This window comes from Balaenoptera musculus, chromosome 2 (genome assembly GCF_009873245.2).
Source record: "Balaenoptera musculus isolate JJ_BM4_2016_0621 chromosome 2, mBalMus1.pri.v3, whole genome shotgun sequence".
In the NCBI taxonomy this organism is placed as follows: Eukaryota; Metazoa; Chordata; class Mammalia; order Artiodactyla; family Balaenopteridae; genus Balaenoptera; species Balaenoptera musculus.
The window spans coordinates 63,506,996-63,528,093 of NC_045786.1; the positions used below are offsets into that span (position 1 = coordinate 63,506,996).

General features: G+C 37.3%; 1 protein-coding gene across 1 annotated transcript in view; it reads right to left on the reverse strand.

The window, feature by feature from the left end:
* LRRC49 (leucine rich repeat containing 49) overlaps positions 1–21,098 on the reverse strand; it is a 151,060-nt gene that overhangs the window by 55,152 nt on the left and 74,810 nt on the right. The window contains exons 6-8 of the mRNA XM_036841995.1: positions 20,582–20,729; positions 19,193–19,258; positions 1,968–2,050 (exon numbers count right to left, since the gene is read on the reverse strand). Coding sequence (XP_036697890.1) covers positions 1,968–2,050; positions 19,193–19,258; positions 20,582–20,729 — 297 coding nt within the window. The remainder of the gene's footprint in view (positions 1–1,967; positions 2,051–19,192; positions 19,259–20,581; positions 20,730–21,098) is intronic.

Here is a 21,098-nt window from a genome sequence, read left to right on the forward strand (position 1 = left end):
ACTTTCCTATACCAATCCCAAAGTTAAGCTTTCTTTAATTGGGTTATTAAAATCAGATCACACCAGGTTGACTAAGAGATGGATATTTCATTCACCGAGGCCAAGAAAAGGGAAGACATATTTAAAACAAGAGTGTAGTCTGGGGTCAGGTGGGGATTGCTGGTTGGCCAGGGGGCCAAACAAGGGCTCTAGGTGTCTGTGGAGCAAAAAAGAGGAGCAAAAGAAAGCCTAGAGATTCTGTAAGGCAAAAGGGGGTACACCCCAAAAATTTCATGCTCAAAGATCATGGATGCATTTGGCATATATTAGTACAATCATGACTATAGCTAGACGGCAATTTGCCAAGTCTGTGTTAAAGTGACAATTATTTTAGAAGATGCCAACTTTCAGCTTCTGCCACTTGAGTCTATTCTTTATAGTCCGAGCAATACCACACCAGTATATCCCATAACTATCACTTCCATTCATTTCCAAGTTTGAAAAGAAAATAGAAAGATAGAAAAGCGATAAGGCTGAAGATATAGGTCCATACACTCTTCCTGCCCCTCTATAACCACACATCCCATTTTCTTAATGATCAATATGTGTTGTCACATGAAACCATCTCCAGTAAAGGCTGAGGGTCTTTGATATCATGACCCTGAGTCTGAGCTACAGCTAGAATTCCTGATTTCCTATAGTTTTTTCCTCTTACTAAAAATTTTAAACTAATAACCCTCATAATTAAAGAGTCCTATTTAGTGACCTCAAGAGAAGCATTAGGTATTTTTTGAAGTTTTCATAAAAATTTTCCAAACATCTAAAAAACATGTTAGCTAAAATTGAATGGCGTATTTCCAAAAACACTGATGGTACAAGCAGCTGAATTGGGTATATAACAAAGAATGTTCAGTTCAAAGATGGAGTCAAGTACGATTTGTTGCCTATACTAGGTTCTACTTACACTGGAAGCCTGAGAGTTAAATCACCAATAACAGCAGGTGAGAAAATTTTAGCATACTGAGTAACAGTTCTAATTACTTTTGAAGTAGCAGCCTGGAGCTGAGAGGGTTTGGGGCCAAGTTTGTTTTGTTTTGTTTTGTTTGTTAATTTTGGAGTAGTTTTCATAGAGTAAAATACACAGGTTCAAGTGTACTCTTTGATCAGTTTTGACAAATGCATATATCTGTTAACTCATAACATTTCCATCACCCCAATAAGTTCCCTAGGATACAACTTTGTATCCCTATTAGTCATTTTTAAAAATTCTGAATGCCATTTTAATTTTAAAAAGAAAAGCACCTACACAAGACAAGAATGAGTAATGATAATCAGGGTGATATCCTTAGTTTCAGAACATAGTAGAATCATAATAAGAACTATAAACTTAAGCTGTCTTTATTTATTATACTTGTTATGTTAATATAAAATATTTTAAAGAAAACATTTTAAGGAAAGTAACATCTGATATGTTAAATAATTTAAAACCAGTTTAAAAAAACCTTTAATTCCTATACTCCTCAAAATCTTTACCACCTCTGTATCAGAGAAGCTAATGGAGAAATTTTTTAAATGCAAAAAGCCATCATTTAAAAAAAACCCATGTAGCAGAGCTCATTAAAATATATCACTAAAGATGACAGTCTACTACAGCGGTTTCCAAAATGAAATGCACATGCCATGAGGATACACACGTGATGTACTGGGTGGAAAAATTATAACTTCTGTTATATTTATTTTTAATCTCTTTTACAATTCTAGCTTTTGCATGTGTTTTACAATGTACATTATATTGTATTTCAGAAGTACAAGTTTGTTTATAGGTAGTAACTTATAAAAGTTTTAAGGGTGTTGTTTATTAAAAACACTCTATTGATAGGAATGAAAAATTTACAGTTTAGAACTACTTTTCTAGCTGATTAGCTAGCTAGCTTCAGTGTGTGTGAGTGCATGTGCACATATATGAATGTAGACATCAGAGAAAATACCTTAAGCAAAGATTGCTTATGACTTTCTCGCTTCTTCTCTTCCTCTTTTTGGCTACAACAGATGCCATACGCCTTTCTTCTTCCTAAAAGAAAAATGTAAAAAAGTATTACTAAGTATTTAACCTTTTTTATGCTAAATATCTTCAGTTCTCCAGTCTGATTTTCTTTGTGAGAGGCATACTACTTGCTAATAAAAATATGCCCTCAAAGAAAAAGTTAGTATGTTCCTCTTTATTTTCTTCTTCCGTCTTAATTCTAAAAGAAACCTGTACATTCTTAACTCTGCTCCGCACTCTTGATGTGAGATAAACCTAACTAATACAAGAAAGAAAAAAGAATGAGAAGAGAAAAAAGAAAGGGGAAGCAGGTTTGTATAGTTTTTCTTTGTACTGTAGTTCCACATGGAGAGACTTAACAAACTTGCTATCATGAAGATAAAAAGGATAAAAATTATACTCCTAACAATCTTTATTTATGGTTGCAAATCAGAGGGTTTTTTTTAACGACAAAACAACTGTGAAAGCTTTTAAAAACTCTCCACTGATATTAATAAATTATTCTCCATTTATATCATTACTTTTACTTTGTTTTTAAGTTGATTTGGCCAGGCTAATTTCTTCCATTCTAAAAACTATGAAATAATATTACCGTAATAACATTACAGTTTAGAAAAAATTTTTAAAATCAGTCATAATCTTAACACCCTAACTCAAATATTATCATTTCTGTATCACCTTACAATACTCACTATGAGCAAATTTTTAAATGTTGCTATCTGTATACACAATCTGGATCATGTTTTTTTCCCCCTGAAGATTGGCAAATTTTAATAAAGTAAATTATAACCATGTAAGTTTTAATTTTTATTACCAAAAGATTTGTAGGCATTCAAAATGATGTCACAATTTGAGAAAACAATTTCTTCATAAAAGACAAACTTGAAAATATCTTCAGTGACAGAAAATTTAAAAAGTAATTCAGTACATTTGAAGGAGAACATTTTAAGAAATAAAAAATTACAAAAACTGATATAAAAAATTTAATGGAGGTGGGTTGAAGAGCAGATTTTACACAGCTGAAGAGAGAATCAGTCAACTGGAAAACACGTCAGAAGAAATTTTCCTGTATGCTTTCATACCAGCCTATACTTGCCAATCACAGCACTTAACCTGTTTCATTTAAATTATTTCTGGTACTATCTCTCCCCTTTCCTGCAAATAGCTCCATGAAGGTATGGACCATGTCAGCTCCCCATTACATAGTAGATATTCAATAAACATATATTCAAGGAATGAATTATTGAATGTACATCTCTATATATCTGTTCAATAATTTCCTAAAACTGAAACTACTAAATCAAGTGGTAGACATATTTCTAGGGCTTTTGATATGTTTGCAAATTGCCCTCCATAAATGTAGTACTAATTGACACTTCTACCAGAAGTTAACATTTGATTTAAAATATAATGGATAGTCATAAGAGCTGTTCATCAAATATTCCTGTGTCTTCCCACATCCTGGCCACATTGTGAGATAGCACTTCATGCCCTTTTGAAGTCAGTTGAGGTCATGTGACTTGCTTTGGTCAATGTCGTTTGAACAAAAGTGACATGTGTTTACTTCTGGGTGGAAGATTTCAGACAATGATGACATAGCTATTCTCTCTCTCACCTCTACTGTAGAATTTGCAAAGCTTCAGAGGTTGGGTACTTTGAAGGCCTTGGCCCTGGAATGAGGACAACACAGAGTAAAGTTCCCAGATCACATACTATGGGCAGACTGACAGTATGAGCATGAAATAAACTTTGTGGATTTAATCCACTGAGGTTAGAGAAGTTGTTACTGTAATATAATCTAGCCTATCCTGATCAGTATATACATTATATTAGAATTAAGGAAGGTCAAACAGATCACAAATATGTATTCTAGGGTGTGAGCCATTACAAATGCTTCTGAAAACAAAGAAAGGACCTAGACTAAAGAAGTAAATAAAAAATGCACAAAGAGAAACTATCATGGAGTTAAAAAGGAAAGTAGAATGCATCTCCGGTAAAACTCTAATATTAGAAATGAGGAAATGAATACTCTGAGAAGTTTAGTAAATTATACAAGGTCACACAGCCAGTGACAAAGCCAGGATCAGGACCAGAAGTCATTTGTGAGAATGCAGTTTGTATTTTTATAATAAGGATATATTTAAATGTGTTTTACTGATTTTAGAGAGACGAAAAAGGTGAGGTCAAAATTTAGTAGCAATCTGCCATATGATTTAGTTGTTTTAAAGGGAATGAAAATTTATGTGATTTTTGATGAATTTAAAGTATATTTTACGGAGGGAGACCTTCAAGATGGTGGAGGAGTAAGACGTGGAGATCACCTTCCTCCCCACAAATACATCAGAAATACAACTACTTGTGGAACAACTCCTACAGAACACCTACTGAATGCTGGCAGAAGACCTCAGACTTCCCAAAAGGCAAGAAACTCCCCAAGTACCTGGATAGGGCAAAAGAAAAAAGAAAAAACAGGGACAAAAGAATAGGGACAGGACCTGCACCTCTGGGAGGGAGCTGTGAAGGAGGAAAAGTTTCCACACACTGGAAAGCCCCTTTACTGGCGGAGATGGGGAGTGGCGGGGGGGAAGCTTTGGAGCCATGGAGGAGAGCGCAGCAACAGGGGTAGAGAGGGCAAAGCGGAGAGATTCCCGCACAGAGGATCGGTGCCGACCAGCACTCACCAGACTGAGAGGCTTGTCTGCTCACCCGCCGGGGCGGGTGGGGGCTGGGAGCTGAGGCTATGGCTTCGGAGGTCAGATCGTAGGGAGAGGACTGGGGTTGGCTGTGTGAACACAGCCTGAAGGGGGCTAGTGAGCCACAGCTAGCTGGGATGGACTCTGGGAAAAAGTCTGGAACTGCCCAAGAGTCAAGAGACCATTGTTTCGGGGTGCGCTAGGAGAGGGGATTCAAAGCACCGCCTAAACGAGCTCCAGAGATGGGCGCAAGGTGCGGCTATCAGCGCGGACACCAGAGACGGGCATGAAATGTTAAGGCTGCTGCTGCAGCCACCAACAAGCCTGTGTGCAAGCACAGGTCACTATCCACACCTCCCCTCCTGGAAGCCTGTGCAGCCTGCCACTGCCAGGATCCTGTGATCCAGGAACAACTTCCCCGGGAGAACACATGGTGTGCCTCAGGCTGTTGCAACGTCACACTGGCCTCTGCCGCCACAGGCTCGCCCCGCATTCCATACCCCTACCACCCCCTGGCCTGAGTGAGCCAGAGCCCCTCATCAGCTGCTACTTTAACCCCGTCCTGTCTGAGAGAAGAACAGATGCCCTCAGGCGACCTACACACAGAGGCGGGGCCAAAACCAAAGCTGAACCCCAGGAGCTGTGCAAGCAAAGAAGAGAAAGGGAAATCTCTCCCAACAGCCTCAGGAGCAACAGATTAAATCTCCACAATCAACTTGATGTACCCTGAATCCGTGGAATACCTGAATAGACAACGAATCATCCTATAATTGAGGGGGTGGACGTTGGGAGCAACTGTAGACTTGGGGTTTGCCTTCTGTATCTAATTTGCTTTTGGTATTATGTTTTTCCTAGTTTAGTATATGGAGTTTATTATCATTGGTAGATTTGTTTATTGATTTGGTTGCTCTCTTCCTCTTCTTTTATATATATATATATATATGTATGTTTTGCTTTTTCTCTTTTTGTGAGTGTGTATGTGTATGCTTCTTGGTGTGATTTTGTCTGTATAGCTCTGCTTTTACCACTTGTCCTAGGGTTCTATCTGTCTGTTTCTTTTTTTTTCTTCTTTTTTTATTAGTATGCTTTTTTAGTGCTTGTTATCACTGGTGGATTTGTTTTTTGGTTTGGTTGCTCTCTTCTTCCTTTCTTTTTTTTTTGCTCTTTTTTATTACTTTTTAATTTTTCTTTTATTTTTAATAACTATTATGTATTTTTTATTTTAATAACTTTATGTTATTTTTTCTTTCTTATTTTCTCCCTTTTCTTCTGAGCTGTGTGGCTGACAGGGTTTTGATGCTCCAGCCTGGTGTCAGGCCTGTGCCTCTGAGGTGGGAGAGCCGAGGTCACGACATTGGTCCACCAGAGACCTCCTGGCACCACAAAATATCAAATGGCAAATGCTCTCCCAGAGATCTCCATCTCAATGCTAAGACCCAGCTCCACTCAATGACCAGCAAGTTACAATGCTGGACACCTTATGCCAAACAACTAGCAAGACAGGAACACAACCCCACCCATTAGCACAGAGGCTGCCTAAAATCAAAATAAGGTCACAGACACCCCAAAACACAGCACCGGACGTGGTCCTGCTCACCAGAAAGACGAGATCCAGCCTCAACCACCAGAACACAGGCACTAGTCCCCTCCACCAGGAAGCCTACACAAACAACTGAACCAACCTTAGCCACTGGGGGCAGACACCAAAAACAACGGGAACTATGAACACGCAGCCTGCAAAAAGGAGACCCCAAACACAGTAAGTTAAGCAAAATGAGAAGACAGAGAAACACACAGCAGATGAAGGAGCAAGGCAAAACCCCACCAGACCTAAAAAATGAAGAGGAAATAGGCAGTCTACCTGAAAAAGAATTCAGAGTAATGATAGCAAAGATGATCCAAAATCTTGGAAATAGAATGGAGAAAACACAAGAAACATTTAACAAGGACCTATAAGAACTAAAGAGCAAACAAACAATGATGAACAACACAATAAATGAAATTAAAAATTCTCTAGAAGGAATCAATAGCAGAATAACTGAGGCAGAAGAACAGATAAGTGACCTGGAAGGTAAAATACTGGAAATAATTACCGCAGAGCAGAATAAAGAAAAAAGAATGAAAAGAATTGAGGAGAGTCTCAGAGACCTCTGGGACAACATTAAACGCACCAACATATGAATTATAGGGGTCCCAGAAAAAGAGGAGAAAAAGAAAGGGACTGAGAAAATAATTAAAGAGATTAGAGTCGAAAACTTCCCTAATATGGGAAAGGAAATAGTCAATCAAGTCCAGGCAGTGCAGAGAGTCCCATACAGGATAAATCCAAGGAGAAACATGCCAAGACACATACTAATCAAACTATCAAAAATTAAATACAAAGAAAAAATATTAAAAGCAGCAAGGGAAAAACAACAAATAACATACAAAGGAATCCCCATAAGGTTAACAGCTGATCTTTCAGCAGAAACTCTGCAAGCCAGAAGGGAGTGGCAGGACATATTTAAAGTGATGAAAGGGAAAAACCTACAACCAAGATTACTCTACCCAGCAAGGATCTCATTCAGATTTGGCGGAAAATTAAAAGCTTTACAGACAAGCAAAAGCTAAGAGAATTCAGCACCACTAAAGCAGCTTTATAGCAAATGCTAAAGGAACTTCTCTAGGCAGGAAACACAAGAGAAGGAAAAGACCTACAATAACAAACCCAGAACAATTAAGAAAATGGTAATAGGACCATACATATTGATAATTACCTTAAATGTAAATGGATTAAATGCTCCAACTAAGACACAGACTGGCTGAATGGATACAAAAAGAAGACCCATATATATGCTGTCTACAAGAGACCCACTTCAGACCTAGAAACACATACAGACTGAAAGTGAGGGGATAGAAAAAGATATTCCATGCAAATGGAAATAAAAAGATAGCTGAAGTAGCAATTCTCATATCAGACAAAATAGACTTTAAAATAAAGACTATTACAAGAGACAAAGAAGAACACTACATAATGATCAAGGGATCAATCCAAGAAGAAGATATAACAATTGTAAATGTTTATGCACCCAACATAGGAGCACCTCAATATGTAAGGCAAATGCTGACAGCCATAAAAGGGGAAGTCGACAGTAACACAATCATAGTAGGGGACTTTAACATTCCACTTTCACCAATGGACAGATCAACCAAAATGAAAATAAATAAGGAAACACAAGCTTTAAATGACACATTAAACAAGATGGACTTAATCGATATTTATAGGACATTCCATCCAAAAACAACAGAATACACTTTCTTTTCAAGTGCTCATGGAACATTCTCCAGGATAGATCATATCTTGGTCACAAATCAAGCCTTGGTAAATTTAAGAAAATTGAAATCGTATCAAGTATCTTTTCCGATCACAACACTGTGAGACTAGATATCAATTACAGGAAAAAATCTGTAAAAGATACAAACACATGGAGGCTAAACAATATGCTACTAAATAACCAACAGATCACTGAAGAAATCAAAGAAGAAATCAAAAAATATCTGGAAACAAATGACAATGAAAACACGACGACCCAAAACCTATGGGATGCAGCAAAAGCACTTCTAAGAGGGAAGTTTATAGCAATACAATCCTACCTCAAGAAACAAGAAACATCTCAAATAAACAACCTAACCTTACACCTAAAGCAATTAGAGAAAGAAGAACAAAATAACCCTAAAGTTAGCAGAAGGAAGGAAATCATAAAGATCAGATCAGAAATAAATGAAAAAGAAATGAAGGAAACAATAGGAAAGATCAATAAAACTAAAAGCTTGTTCTTTGAGAAGATAAACAAAACTTATAAACCATTAGCCAGACTCATCAAGAAAAAAAGGGAGAAGACTCAAATCAATAGAATTAGAAATGAAACAGGAGAAGTAACAACAGACACTGCAGAAAAACAAAGGATCATGAGAGATTACTACAAGCAACTATATGCTAATAAAGTGGACAACCTGGAAGAAATGGACAAATTCTTAGAAAAGCACAACCTTCCGAGACTGAACCAGGAAGAAATAGAAAATATAAACGACCAATCACAAGCACTGAAATTGAGACTGTGATTAATAATCTTCCAACAAACAAAAGCCCCGGGCCGGATGGCTTCACAGGCGAATTCTATCAAACATTTAGAGAAGAGCTAACACCCATCCTTCTCAAACTCTTCCAAAATATAGCAGAGGGAGGAACACTCCCAATTCATTCTATGAGGCCACCATCACCCTGATACCAAAACCAGACAAAGATGTCTCAAAGCAAACTACCGGCCAATATCACTGATGAACATAGATGCAAAATCCTCAGCAAAATACTAGCAAACAGAATCCAACAGCACATTCAAAGGATCATACACCATGATCAAGTGGGGTTTATCCCAGGAGTGCAAGGATCCTTCAATATACGCAAATCAATCAATGTGATACACCATATTAACAAATTGAAGGAGAAAAACCATATGATCATCTCAATACATGCAGAGAAAGCTTTCGACAAAATTCAACACCCATTTATGACAAAAACCCTCCAGAAAGTAGGCATAGAGGGAACTTACCTCAACATAATAATGGCCATATATGACAAACCCACAGCCAACATCATTCTCAATGGTGAAAAACTGAAACCATTTTCACTAAGATCAGGAACAAACAAGGTTGTCCAGTCTCAGCAGTATTATTCAACATAGTTTTGGAAGTTTTAGCCACAGCAATCAGAGAAGTAAAAGAAATAAAAGGAATCCAAATCGGAAAAGAAGAAGTAAAGCTGTCACTGTTTGCAGATGACATGACACTATACATAGAGAATCCTAAAGATGCTACCGGAAAACTACTAGAGCTAATCAATGAATCTGGTAAAGCAGCAGAATACAAAAGTAATGCAAAGAAATCTCTTGCATTCCTATACACTAATGATGAAAAATCTGAAAGAGAAATTAAGGAAACACTCCCATTTCCCACTGCAACAAAAAGAATAAAATACCTAGGAATAAACCTACCTAGGGAGACAAAATACCTGTATGCAGAAAACTGTAAGACACTGATGAAAGAAATTAAAGATGATACCAACAGATGGAGAGATATACCATGTTCTTGGATTGGAAGAATCAACATTGTGAAAATGACTATACTACCCAAAGCAATCTACAGATTCAATGCAATCCCTATCAAACTACCAGTGGCATTTTTCACAGAACTAGAACAAGAAATTTCACAATTTATATGGAAACACAAAAGACCCCATATAGCCAAAGCAACCTTGAGAAAGAAAAACGGAGCTGGAGGAATCAGGCTCCCGGACTTCAGACTATACTACAAAGCTGCAGTAATCAAGACAGTATGGTACTGGCATAAAAACAGAAATATAGATCAATGGAACAGGATAGAAAGCTCAGAGATAAACCCACGCACATATGGTCACCTTATCTTTGATAAAGGAGGCAAAAATATACAATGGAGAAAAGACAGCCTCTTCAATAAGTGGTGCGGGGAAAACTGGACAGCTACATGTAAAAGAATGAAATTAGAACACTCACTAACACCATACACAAAAATAAACTCAAAATGGATTAAAGACCTAAATGTAAGGCCAGACAGTGTAAAACTCTTAGAGGAAAACATAGGCAGAACACTCTATGACATAAATCTCAGCAAGATCCTTTTTGACCCACCTCCTAGAGGAATGGAAATAAAAGCAAAAATAAACAAATGGGACCTAATGAAACTTAATGCTTTTGCACAGCAATGGAAACCATAAACAAGACGAAAAAACAACCCTCAGAATGGGAGAAAATATTTGCAAATGAAGCAACTGACAAATGATTAATCTCCAAAATTTACAAGCAGCTCAATATCAAAAAAAACAAACAACCCAATCCAAAAATGGGCAGAAGACCTAAATAGACATTTCTCCAAAGAAGATATACAGATTTCCAACAAACATATGAAAGGATGCTCAACATCACTAATCATTAGTGAAATACAAATCAAAACTACAATGAGGTATGACTTCACACCAGTCAGAATGGCCATCATCAAAAAATCTACAAACAATAAATGCTGGAGAGGGTGTGAAGAAAAGGGAACCCTCTTGCACTGTTGGTGGGAATGTACATTGATACAGCCACTATGGAGAACAGTATGGAGGTTCCTTAAAGAACTCAAAATAGAACTACCATACGACCCAGCAATCCCACTACCGGGCATGTACCCTGAGAAAACCATACTTCAAAAAGAGTCATGTACCAAAATGTTCATTGCAGCTCTAGTTACAATAGCCAGGATATGGATGCAACCTAAGTGTCCATCGACAGATGAATGGATAAAGGAGATGTGGCACATATATATAAGCATATTACTCAGCCATAAAAAGAAACGAAATTGAGTTATTTGTAGTGAGGTGGATGGACCTAGAGTCTGTCATACAGAGTGAAGTAAGTCAGAAAGAGAAAAACAAGTACCGTATGCTAACACATATATATGCAATCTAAAAAAAAAAAAAAAGAAAAGGTTCTGAAGAACCTAGGGGCAGGACAGGAATAAAGATGCAGATGTAGAGAATGGACTTGAGGATATGGGGAGGGGGAAGGGTAAGCTGGGACGAAGTGAGAGAGTGGCATGGACATATATACACTACCAAATGTAAAATAGATAGCTAGTGAGATGCAGCCACATAGCACAGGGAGATCAGCTCGGTGCTTTGTGACCACCTAGAGGGGTGGGATGGGGAGGGTGGGTGGGAAGGAGATGCAAGAGGGAAGAGATATGGGGATATATGTATATGTATAGCTGATTCAATTTATTATAAAGCAGAAACTAACACACCATTGTAAAGCAATTATACTCCAATAAAGATTTTAAATAAATAAATAAATAAATAAAGTATATTTTACAATTTGGAAAATAGTTATTCTTAATATTTAAAGGCTGAATAGAGGTAATGAGGAGAAATAAACTAAAAATGAAATTCAGAACCTTGATTACTAGCTTTATAGAATAGCTGGATTAATAAGCATATTAAACTCTTTTGCTCAGTCGATGCTGATTTAGTACCTATTAAGTATAACCTGTTTCAGAAAAAAACTTTTTAAAATAACAAAATATGTTGATGTTCTATTGTTGACTCATGTATTGAATGTGAACTAGAAACAGATTGGTTTTTCAAAGAGCAATTTTAACGGTACTAGAAACTGTATGGATCACGTACTACACATACTTAAGAGATGATTTCATCAGATTTTCAAAAAGAATTTGAGCTTCTATTAAAGGCAGTACGACTTTAAAAGGAAAGCTAAACCTAGGAAAACTGGATATATGCCAAATCAATTCAAATATTGAGTGCTTTTAAAAAGTTATACATCTGATGACTATATTTCAGCCCAAATAATTATAGAGTAACTAAACTTAGAAACAAAAATAAACCTCTAATTGTAAAGATAAGTTATAAGTCTGTTGGTAAGAAGGAAAAAAATTGTAAAATTCTGGCATCTTCATGATAATAGTCCAACGTCTGGGACAAAAGCCATATCCTTTATGTAACAAAAGAAAGGGATCTATCTGGGACTAAAAATATACATACACTTTTTTCCTTACTTCAGTTTGTCATGAAGACCCAATACAGAAATGATTTCTAATTAATTAGGAAGTGCAGTGATTTAATAGGTGTTTAATAACTTAGATTATATTGTTAGCAGCTTATTGAGGCTCTAAAACAATGCATATATTATATGAGAAGACATTTTGCTGCAAATAAATAATAGCAGTCCTAATATAGGCAGCAATTTATTATGTGGAATTTTAAAAACAATGGCAATGTGAGGTTTTAACCATATACTTTAGAATAGATAGTTATACAAAACATTGTTTTCCTTGACTACACTAAATATTAAAACAGATTTAAAATTACAGAGTTTCTGTCTAGAAGAGAATGGCCCATATTTTTCATTCAATCTTTTTGTTTTTACAGACAAAACTGATTTCCCAGGGTCACAGTTAATGTCAGAGTGAAGATTAGAAGCCATGTCACCTGACTTCTACTGGCCCACGGATAATAGCTATATTATACTTCGGTGGGGAGGGGAGCCAGAACAGGCTAGGTTATACTGCCATAACAACTTTAAAACTCACACTAGCTTACAATAAGAAAATTTTATTTCTTGATCATGCAAAGAACACTGCAACTGTTCTCCATGTAGTGGCTAAGTATTCCTGGGTACTATGACCTGATGGCATGTTCGACTCAATGTATGATTCCACAATGACCACTGCATGGGAGAAAAGCATGGAAAATCTCACTTTAGCTTTTAAATGCTTCTGTCTGAAAATTATGTACATTACTTCTGCTCACATTTCATTGGCCAAAGCAAGCTGCACGACCACGTTTAACTCCAAGGGAAAGGGAAATATCATCTTTCCACCTGTTAAAAAGAGGAGAACAAGAACGCATGGGTGAGCCTTAGTAATGGCTACCACGACAGGAGACTCACCTCTATCTCAGATAGGCTACTGCATTTTTTGGAGGGCAAATTGTAAACAAGTTCATATGAAGCCAACTAAATGTGAGTTTGAGGTGAAAACTTTAGACACTGTGTCCATTTCAGAACTGTGAGAATAGCACCTGCATTCACAAAACACTGCCTTGGAAATAAAAAATTCTGGGAGGCGGAATTTTCTATACCATGGTCCTTCTTCTAGCCCCTCCAAATATGTCTATTCTCTCCTTTTTTGGACAGTTGTAAAAATATTTGAAGACTACTATAATATCTTCTCCGTTGTCAACGAATTGTGCCAGGTTCTCTGGAAATACTTCCAGTTTGTGATCACCCTTCTAAAACTAATAGTTCAGGTGTAATTTGACCGTTAAAGAAAAAAAGGGGACTATTGTCCATTTTTCTGAATTCTCTATTTCTATAAATGAATATTGTTTTAAACTATATTAACTTCTAACAATCATATCTCATAATTAACTCAATTTGAACTTATCGATTCCAATGCAAGTCTTTTTCAAATATGCTAAGTCTCATTTCCCAAAACCCTGCATTTGGCTGAGAATTGTTACGTTTCTTGTTGTGCAGTAAGGTCCAGAATTTTCTATTTCTCTATTTTTTATCTTGCTAAATTCTGCTTATATTTATAGACTAGAAGTCGGCAAACTTTTTCTGTAAAGGGCCAGATGGTAAATATTTTAAGCTTTGTGATCCATATAAAATCCCTATTGCATATTCTTTTTCTTTTTTCACAATGCTTCACAAATATAAAAACCATTCATAGCTTGAGAGCTGTAAAAAGAAAAAAACAGGCTGTGGGATGGATTTGGCCCACAGACTGTAGTTTGCCAAACCTTGTTTTAGATTATTGAGCTACTTTTGGATTCTGATTTGATCAACCAGTACATCAGGATCTCTAACTTTTCCAGTTTGTCATTTACATATTTTATCAGAATAATATAAATGTTCTCAACTAGTCAACGTTCAAAAATGTTGAAGAGAATAAGCTTGAAGAAAAAGCCTCACAGCACGCCAGTACAGATTTCTCTGCAGGCTGGCATTAATCCATTACTTTCTGTTCCGTAGGTATACCTGAATCACAAATCCACTTAACCATGTTGTCATACAACTTACTCAACACGCCATCATAAAAGACTCTGTCCAATGTTTTGCCTAAATAACAAAACACTGTCTCTCTATAGCACTCTTCTGAAAGGGTCTGTTTATAATATCTAAAACAGTAACCTAATTTTGTAGGGCACAAATTGTTTTTTGTGAACTAATGCTGCCTCCTGGTGATCAATTCCTTAAGTACTCACAACCCATCTTCTAATAATCCAGTTTAGATTTCTTTCATAATCTACATTTAAGTTTATTGTTACAATATTTTTTCTTTCCATGATACAAAGACAGATTAGTTCATCTGATCTTTCAGCTACTCTACTATTCTATACTACTTCCCAGATATAACTTTCAAAGGCCCAGCAATTTATTCACTACATTTATCCATTGCTCTTGATCGAAGATTGGCAAATTCTACCCCACAGGCCAAATCCAGTATGCCACCTTTTTTTCTGTAAATAAAGTTTTATTGGAACAGATCCATGCTCACTCATTTATGTGTTGTCCATGCCTGCTTTCACATCACAATGAGAGAGTTGAATAGTTTTCAACAGAGACTGTATAGCCCCAAAACCCTAAAATATTTACTAACAGGCCCTTTACAGATAAAGTTTGCCAGCCCCTGATCTAAATGGGTCTGGATTCAAACTTTTTATTCACCTATCCTAGGCTTTACTTTCACTTTATTAATATTTATTTCTTCTCTCTACTGACTAAAAGCCATTCTTCTTAACAGAGATAACAAAAGCAAAATAGGAATTGAGGCCAGGAAGTCACATTATCTTTTGATATCATATTATCTCTTGCCATTCCTCTGGATCAGACCCCCAGAAGCTCTTATCCTGACTAACCTCCCTGCTTCTCACTTTATCACCCATTCTATCCTCCACAATTCATCCTCTGGGCTGCTACTCAGATAAACTTTTCAATAGACTAATCCAATTTAAGTATCTTAAAACTCTTTAAGGATTTCCTATGTTCAACACAAAAATCTACACTCTTTCCTATGGCATAAAATGCCCTTCATGACCCAGCCTTTGCTGGTCATACATCCTTTTCCTCTTGCTCTTCTCCCCCATGTACAGTCAGTGCTCAGCCATGTTGAACTGCTATCAGTTGCTGTATTCTCACACCCGTCTGCATTTTGCCCACCTTCTCTCTCCCTGGAACACTTTCCACTGATGCAACCTCCTTCTTCTTTGCCCCTCTTCAAGTCTCAAGTCAAGTATTTTCTCCTTTGGAACTTTTCCTGTTTCTCCAGTAGACATAGGAGGGCTTTGCTCTTTGATATCATCGTGCCGTGTGTGTGTGTGTGTGTGTGTGTGTGTGTGTGTGTGTGTGTGTGTGTGTGTGTAAACACATACATATCTATTGATTGAGCTCATCTAACTAGCTTGTCGTTTTGCATTATAATCTGGCTGCATGCCTGCCTCTGTACTTGACTGTAAGTAACTTGAGGGCCTGAATTATGATTCTGATCTTGTCATCTCTAGAGTCTAATACATACCCCAGTGCAGAAACTTCAGTTCAAGGTGCCTAAGAATGTCTCAGGAATTTTTTCATGGTGACTTTAGGTCAAAAGAAATATGTTACAGCTCTGTTTACTAAGTAGTTAGTAAACAACTTAATAAGTATTCATGTTCTAGCAACTTAGTAGCCATTTGAAAAAAATACTTTTAAATTAAAGAAAAAAATACCATTCTTGAATAACCACAAGTACTTACTAATGAAATGTGTGTGTCTGCAAGGCATTACACAAGTTCTCAAACATTAGAATTAGATTGGACACTGTCACCTTCATTTCCTGCTCTATATTGATTTTGGCATGGTATTTGTTTTTATCGCAACCACTGAAAGGTCAGCCTTGCCAGGATATAATGCCATAGAGAGAAATATACTGTGACCTAATGTTGAAATGGTAAACTACCTTAAGCTAGTAATTTTCTCAGTGTCTCACGGATATAAAATATCATTGTGTTTTGCTTGAAAATTATAAATATTCCACAGTGCCCCTCTGAGTTCACTGCAGTATCCTTGGAATGCCGTTTGGGGAACCATAGCCCCAGTGCATAGAAGTTCATTAAATATTTGTGTAATCCACCCCAGCTAGAATGTCCATATGGTAAATTACATAAAACTTAATCAAAAGATATCTTTAAAGAGAAAAATAGTTATAGAACTGGTATCAGCAAAATTTGCCAGCCAGGTGGCAAATATTTTAGGGTTGTAGGCCATATAGTTTCTTTAACAACTGTTCAATTCTGCCACTGTAGCATCAAAGCAGATACAAATAATATATAAATGTATGGATATGACTGTGTTCTAACACAACTTTATTTACAAAAACAGGTGGCCCGCTCATGGGCTAGTGTTTGTCAACACTAGCCCATGTTGGCAAATTAATAGAAAGTCTTTTAAAAGGTATATTCTTTCCAAACTAAAGTTACTAAAAAGGTATAAACAAAAGGTGAGTCAGAACACCATGAGTCTATACCGATATGAATAAGTTATTAAGTTGAAATTTTTATGAGGTATGGAATTATAAAGGTGTGATACTGTGATTTATTATAAGAAATATATATTTGGTCTTCATCCCAGTTTCTGGTTCACAGCTCCCAAAACCCTAGGAATTTCCTAAGTGTGGAGAGTGATAAAGGTGTCTTTTGTTTTGTTAATGAGGTGACTTTGGACCCCATCTAAGGATGGAGGCTGGTTGCCAGGAGAACCAACCAGGCAATTAGAGGGTTGGAACTTCCCATCCCACTCCCAGACCTCCAGGGAGAGACGAGGAGCTGGAGGTTGAATTGACTGCCAATGGCTGGGCTTCCCTGGTGGCGCAGTGGTTAAGAATCCGCCTGCCAATGCAGGGGATACGGGTTCGAGCCCTGGTCTGGGAAGATCCCACATGCCACAGAGCAACTAAGCCCGTGGGCCACAACTACTGAGCCTGTGCTCTAGAGCCCGTGTGCCACAACTACTGAGCCCACGTGCCACAACTACTGAAGCCCGCGTTCCTAGAGCTGGTGCTCCGCAGCAAGAGAAGCCGCCACAATGAGAAGCCCACGCACCACAATGAAGAGTAACCCCCGCTCGCCGCAACTAGAGAAAGCCCGCGTGGCAACGAAGACCCAACGCAGCCAAAAATAAATAAATGAAATAAATAAATTTATTAAAAAAGAAGAAATTGCCAATGACCGATGCTATAATAAATCATGACTATGTAATGAAGCCTCCATAAAAACTCCAAAGGGACAGGTTCAGAGAGCTTCAGGGTTGGTGAAACCTAGAGATTTGGGGAGAGTGGTGTGCTTAGAAGCTCCGTGTCCCTTCCCACATACCTTGCCCTACGCATCTTTTCCATATGGCAGTTCCTGAGTTATATCCTTTTACAATAAACTGGTGACCTAGTAAGTAAAATGTTTCTCTGAGTTCTGTAAGCCGCTCTTGCAAATTAATCAAACCTGAGGAGAGGGGGTTGTGGGAACCTCTGATTTATAGCCAGGGGGTTGGAAGTACAGTTAACAACCTGGACTTGTTACTGGCATCTGGTCGGGGGGGGGGGGGGGGGGGAGAAGGGTGCGTGTGCAGTCTTACAGGACTGAGTCCTCAACCTGTGGAATCTGGTGCTACCTTCCAGGTAGACAGTGTCAGAATTGAATTGAAATCTTAGACACTGAGATGGTATTCTGAGAATTTCTCATTGGAGCTGTGGGGAACCCTGCCCCCACCCCACTGGAAACTGAGTCTCAGAACACCGAAAGAAAAGGGAACAAGAATAACTTCACGTGCAGAAGCCTGGCAGACAACATCTTAAAGCGAACAACGTCAATAAAGAGATAAATATAAATTACATATCACTTGATAGGATGCAGTGAGAGGAATGCAAAATCACTTCTGTGATATTTATGCCAGAAGTCTATAACAAATAATTAACAGTCAGGAAACATCAAATAAAATCCGAATTAAGGGTCATTCTACAAAATAACTGACCTATAATCTTCATAAATGTCAAAGCCATGAAAGTCAAGGAAAGACTAGGGAACTGTTCCTGAAAAATGGTGACAATAGAGACATGACAATAAAATGTACCTCTGTGCAACGTATAATTCCAAACTGGATCATTTCGCCCCACAGAACGTTATTAATACAACTGGTAAAATTTGAATGTGGTGTGAGGATTACACACTAGCAATTATTCAATGTTTATTTCCTGATTTTGTTGGTTATATTGTGTTTACATGAGAGAATGTCTTTGCTCGCAAGAAATACATACTGAAGTGTTCAGGGAGGTTGGGGAATTGAGTCAGCAGCTTACTCTCAGATGGTTCAGGAACAAAAGTTCTTTGTCCTGTACTTATAACTTTTCTGTAACTTTGAGATTATTTCCATTTAAAAAATTTTAAATTTCTAGCATTAAACAGTGGAAGAGCAGATGTGCAGGGATTACTGCTCTGTATTAGCAGAAGAGCTGGCCCTGTTCCCATCCCAGGTGATTTTCCTCATTTCCTTACCAAGCAAACACATCCTAGGGAATGTACACGGACAGTAATTATAGACAATATTGTTCTCCTTTATTTAAGGCATGGAAGTACGTAAACTTCACTCAACCAACAAGGCTTTACTGAACATTACTACATTCTCAGCATTGTGTGAGATAGAGAAGGAAAGGAAATAAACATGTATAGAACATCTGCATGTATCAGGCAAGGAAGACAAAGAATGGCTTCTACCCTCAAGGACTATGTACATTAGTTGAGTAGACAAGACTGGCATTAATTCACATGAGAAACATACTATATAATTACTAATTTATTTAATTGGTTAGCTTCTTTTCTCACCCTGTTCCTTGCAACCTCATCAGGAAGATCAATTAGAAGTAACAAAGATGCTGAATTAAGAAAGACCTGGAGATAAGGGTAAAAGTACAAGACAGAGTTGCCAGTATAGATCCAAATAAACTGAGAGGACAAAGAACCTTTCCTCCACGCTGGAACAGAGAGAGGTGGAACCCCAGAAGACTGCTGGTATTTACAAATTCATCAACACTTTGTCTGTTAGCCACCCTAGGTGTCCATGATATTGCTGAGGTAGAAATGTGAATGGGCCACAGTGTGAAACCAGTGGACAGGCAATGAGTCAACTGGCAATTGAATAAACCTAGCTGATCACTCAGAATCCATATCAGGGAATTCCCTGGCAGTAGTTAGGACTCCGAGCTTTCACTGCCGAGGGTACAAGCTCAGTCCCTGGTCGGGGAACTAAGGTGTGGGAAAAAAAAAAAAAAAAAAAAAGAATCCACATCAAAATTAGCAGAGTCTAGAAGTAAGAAAACAGTGGAGGTTTAGGATATTTTTCTAGGTCAGAGATTATCAAAATGAGATCATTAACAGATATCTTCTGAGATCATAAAATGTTCAAATAAATCTGGGATGCAATGAAACAAATTAAGGCAAGTTTCTTTATTACAGCACTTCTTGGAGTCTAAAGTATGCTAATGTGCATTGTACACCTAAAAGGAGGGGTATTATTACATGCGGCATTTCACTTAGATCAGGAGCCATATCGAAACTTCTAGGTGTAGAAAATGTCTACCATGGAGACAGAATGAATAAAAAATGAGATAGCTACTTTGAGAGGTATAGCATCAATAGTAATAATAATAATAATAATAATAATAATAATAATGATGATGATAGCCCCATATTATGCTTCCTGGGAGCCTCACACTGTTCTAAGGTTTAGTGCTTCATTTTATCTTGACAACAACCCTATGACATAATATAATTATGATCCCCATTTTACCTTGAGGAAAATTAGATAGAAAGGTTAAGTAGATTGTCGAAGGTCATATGACTAGAAAATGGTCAAGCCAGGATGCAGACTCAAGCAGTCTGGCTCCAGCACCCATGTTCTTAACCATTACACTATATAACTTATCAACGAAATTCTTATTCATTTCAAAGTAAATTATTAGCTGGATATTAAGCAAGAATGAAAAACAAGCATGATGACTAATTTTAAAAGAAGGCTAGAAATTTAATTCAACGAAATTGGGAATACGGATAGGAGGTAAAAAATTTGTCATTATAATTATGAAGTATATAGTCATGATAATCCATAGTTCATTAAAAATAAGAAGCATTTCAAGCAAAGAATATGCACCCCAATGTTCTAACCCATGCTAACTAAAACAATATGGTGAGCACTTTAGAAGAGTTCTCACTCACCGTGATTCTCTTCATATCTAGCTGGCGCAGCTGCATCATATTCTGAAGGATAGTGTGCTTGTACCATGACTCTTGAGCTATTGGATTGCCATCAAAAGTGATGTCTGAGAGAGAAGTAGAATCAGCAAGGCAGCAAACACTCTCAAAACTGCAGGAAAGACAGAAACCACTGGATTACTGTGAGACCTTCAAATTACTGTGAGACCTTTGTTTTGTTTCATACACATTATTTTTTAGAACAGTTTTAGATTTACAGAAAAATTGAGAAGATAGTACAGACTTCCCACATGCTCCACACCAAGTTTCCCCTATTATTAACATCTTGTATTCGTATAGTACATTTTTTACAATTAATGAACTAATATTGATATATTCTTACTAACTCAATATTTTATCCAGATTTCTTTAGTTTTTACACAGTGTCCTTTTTCTGTTCCAAGATCCCATCCAGGATACCACATTACATTTAGTTGTGATGTCTCCTTAGGTTTCTCTTGGCTGTGACATTTTCTTAGAC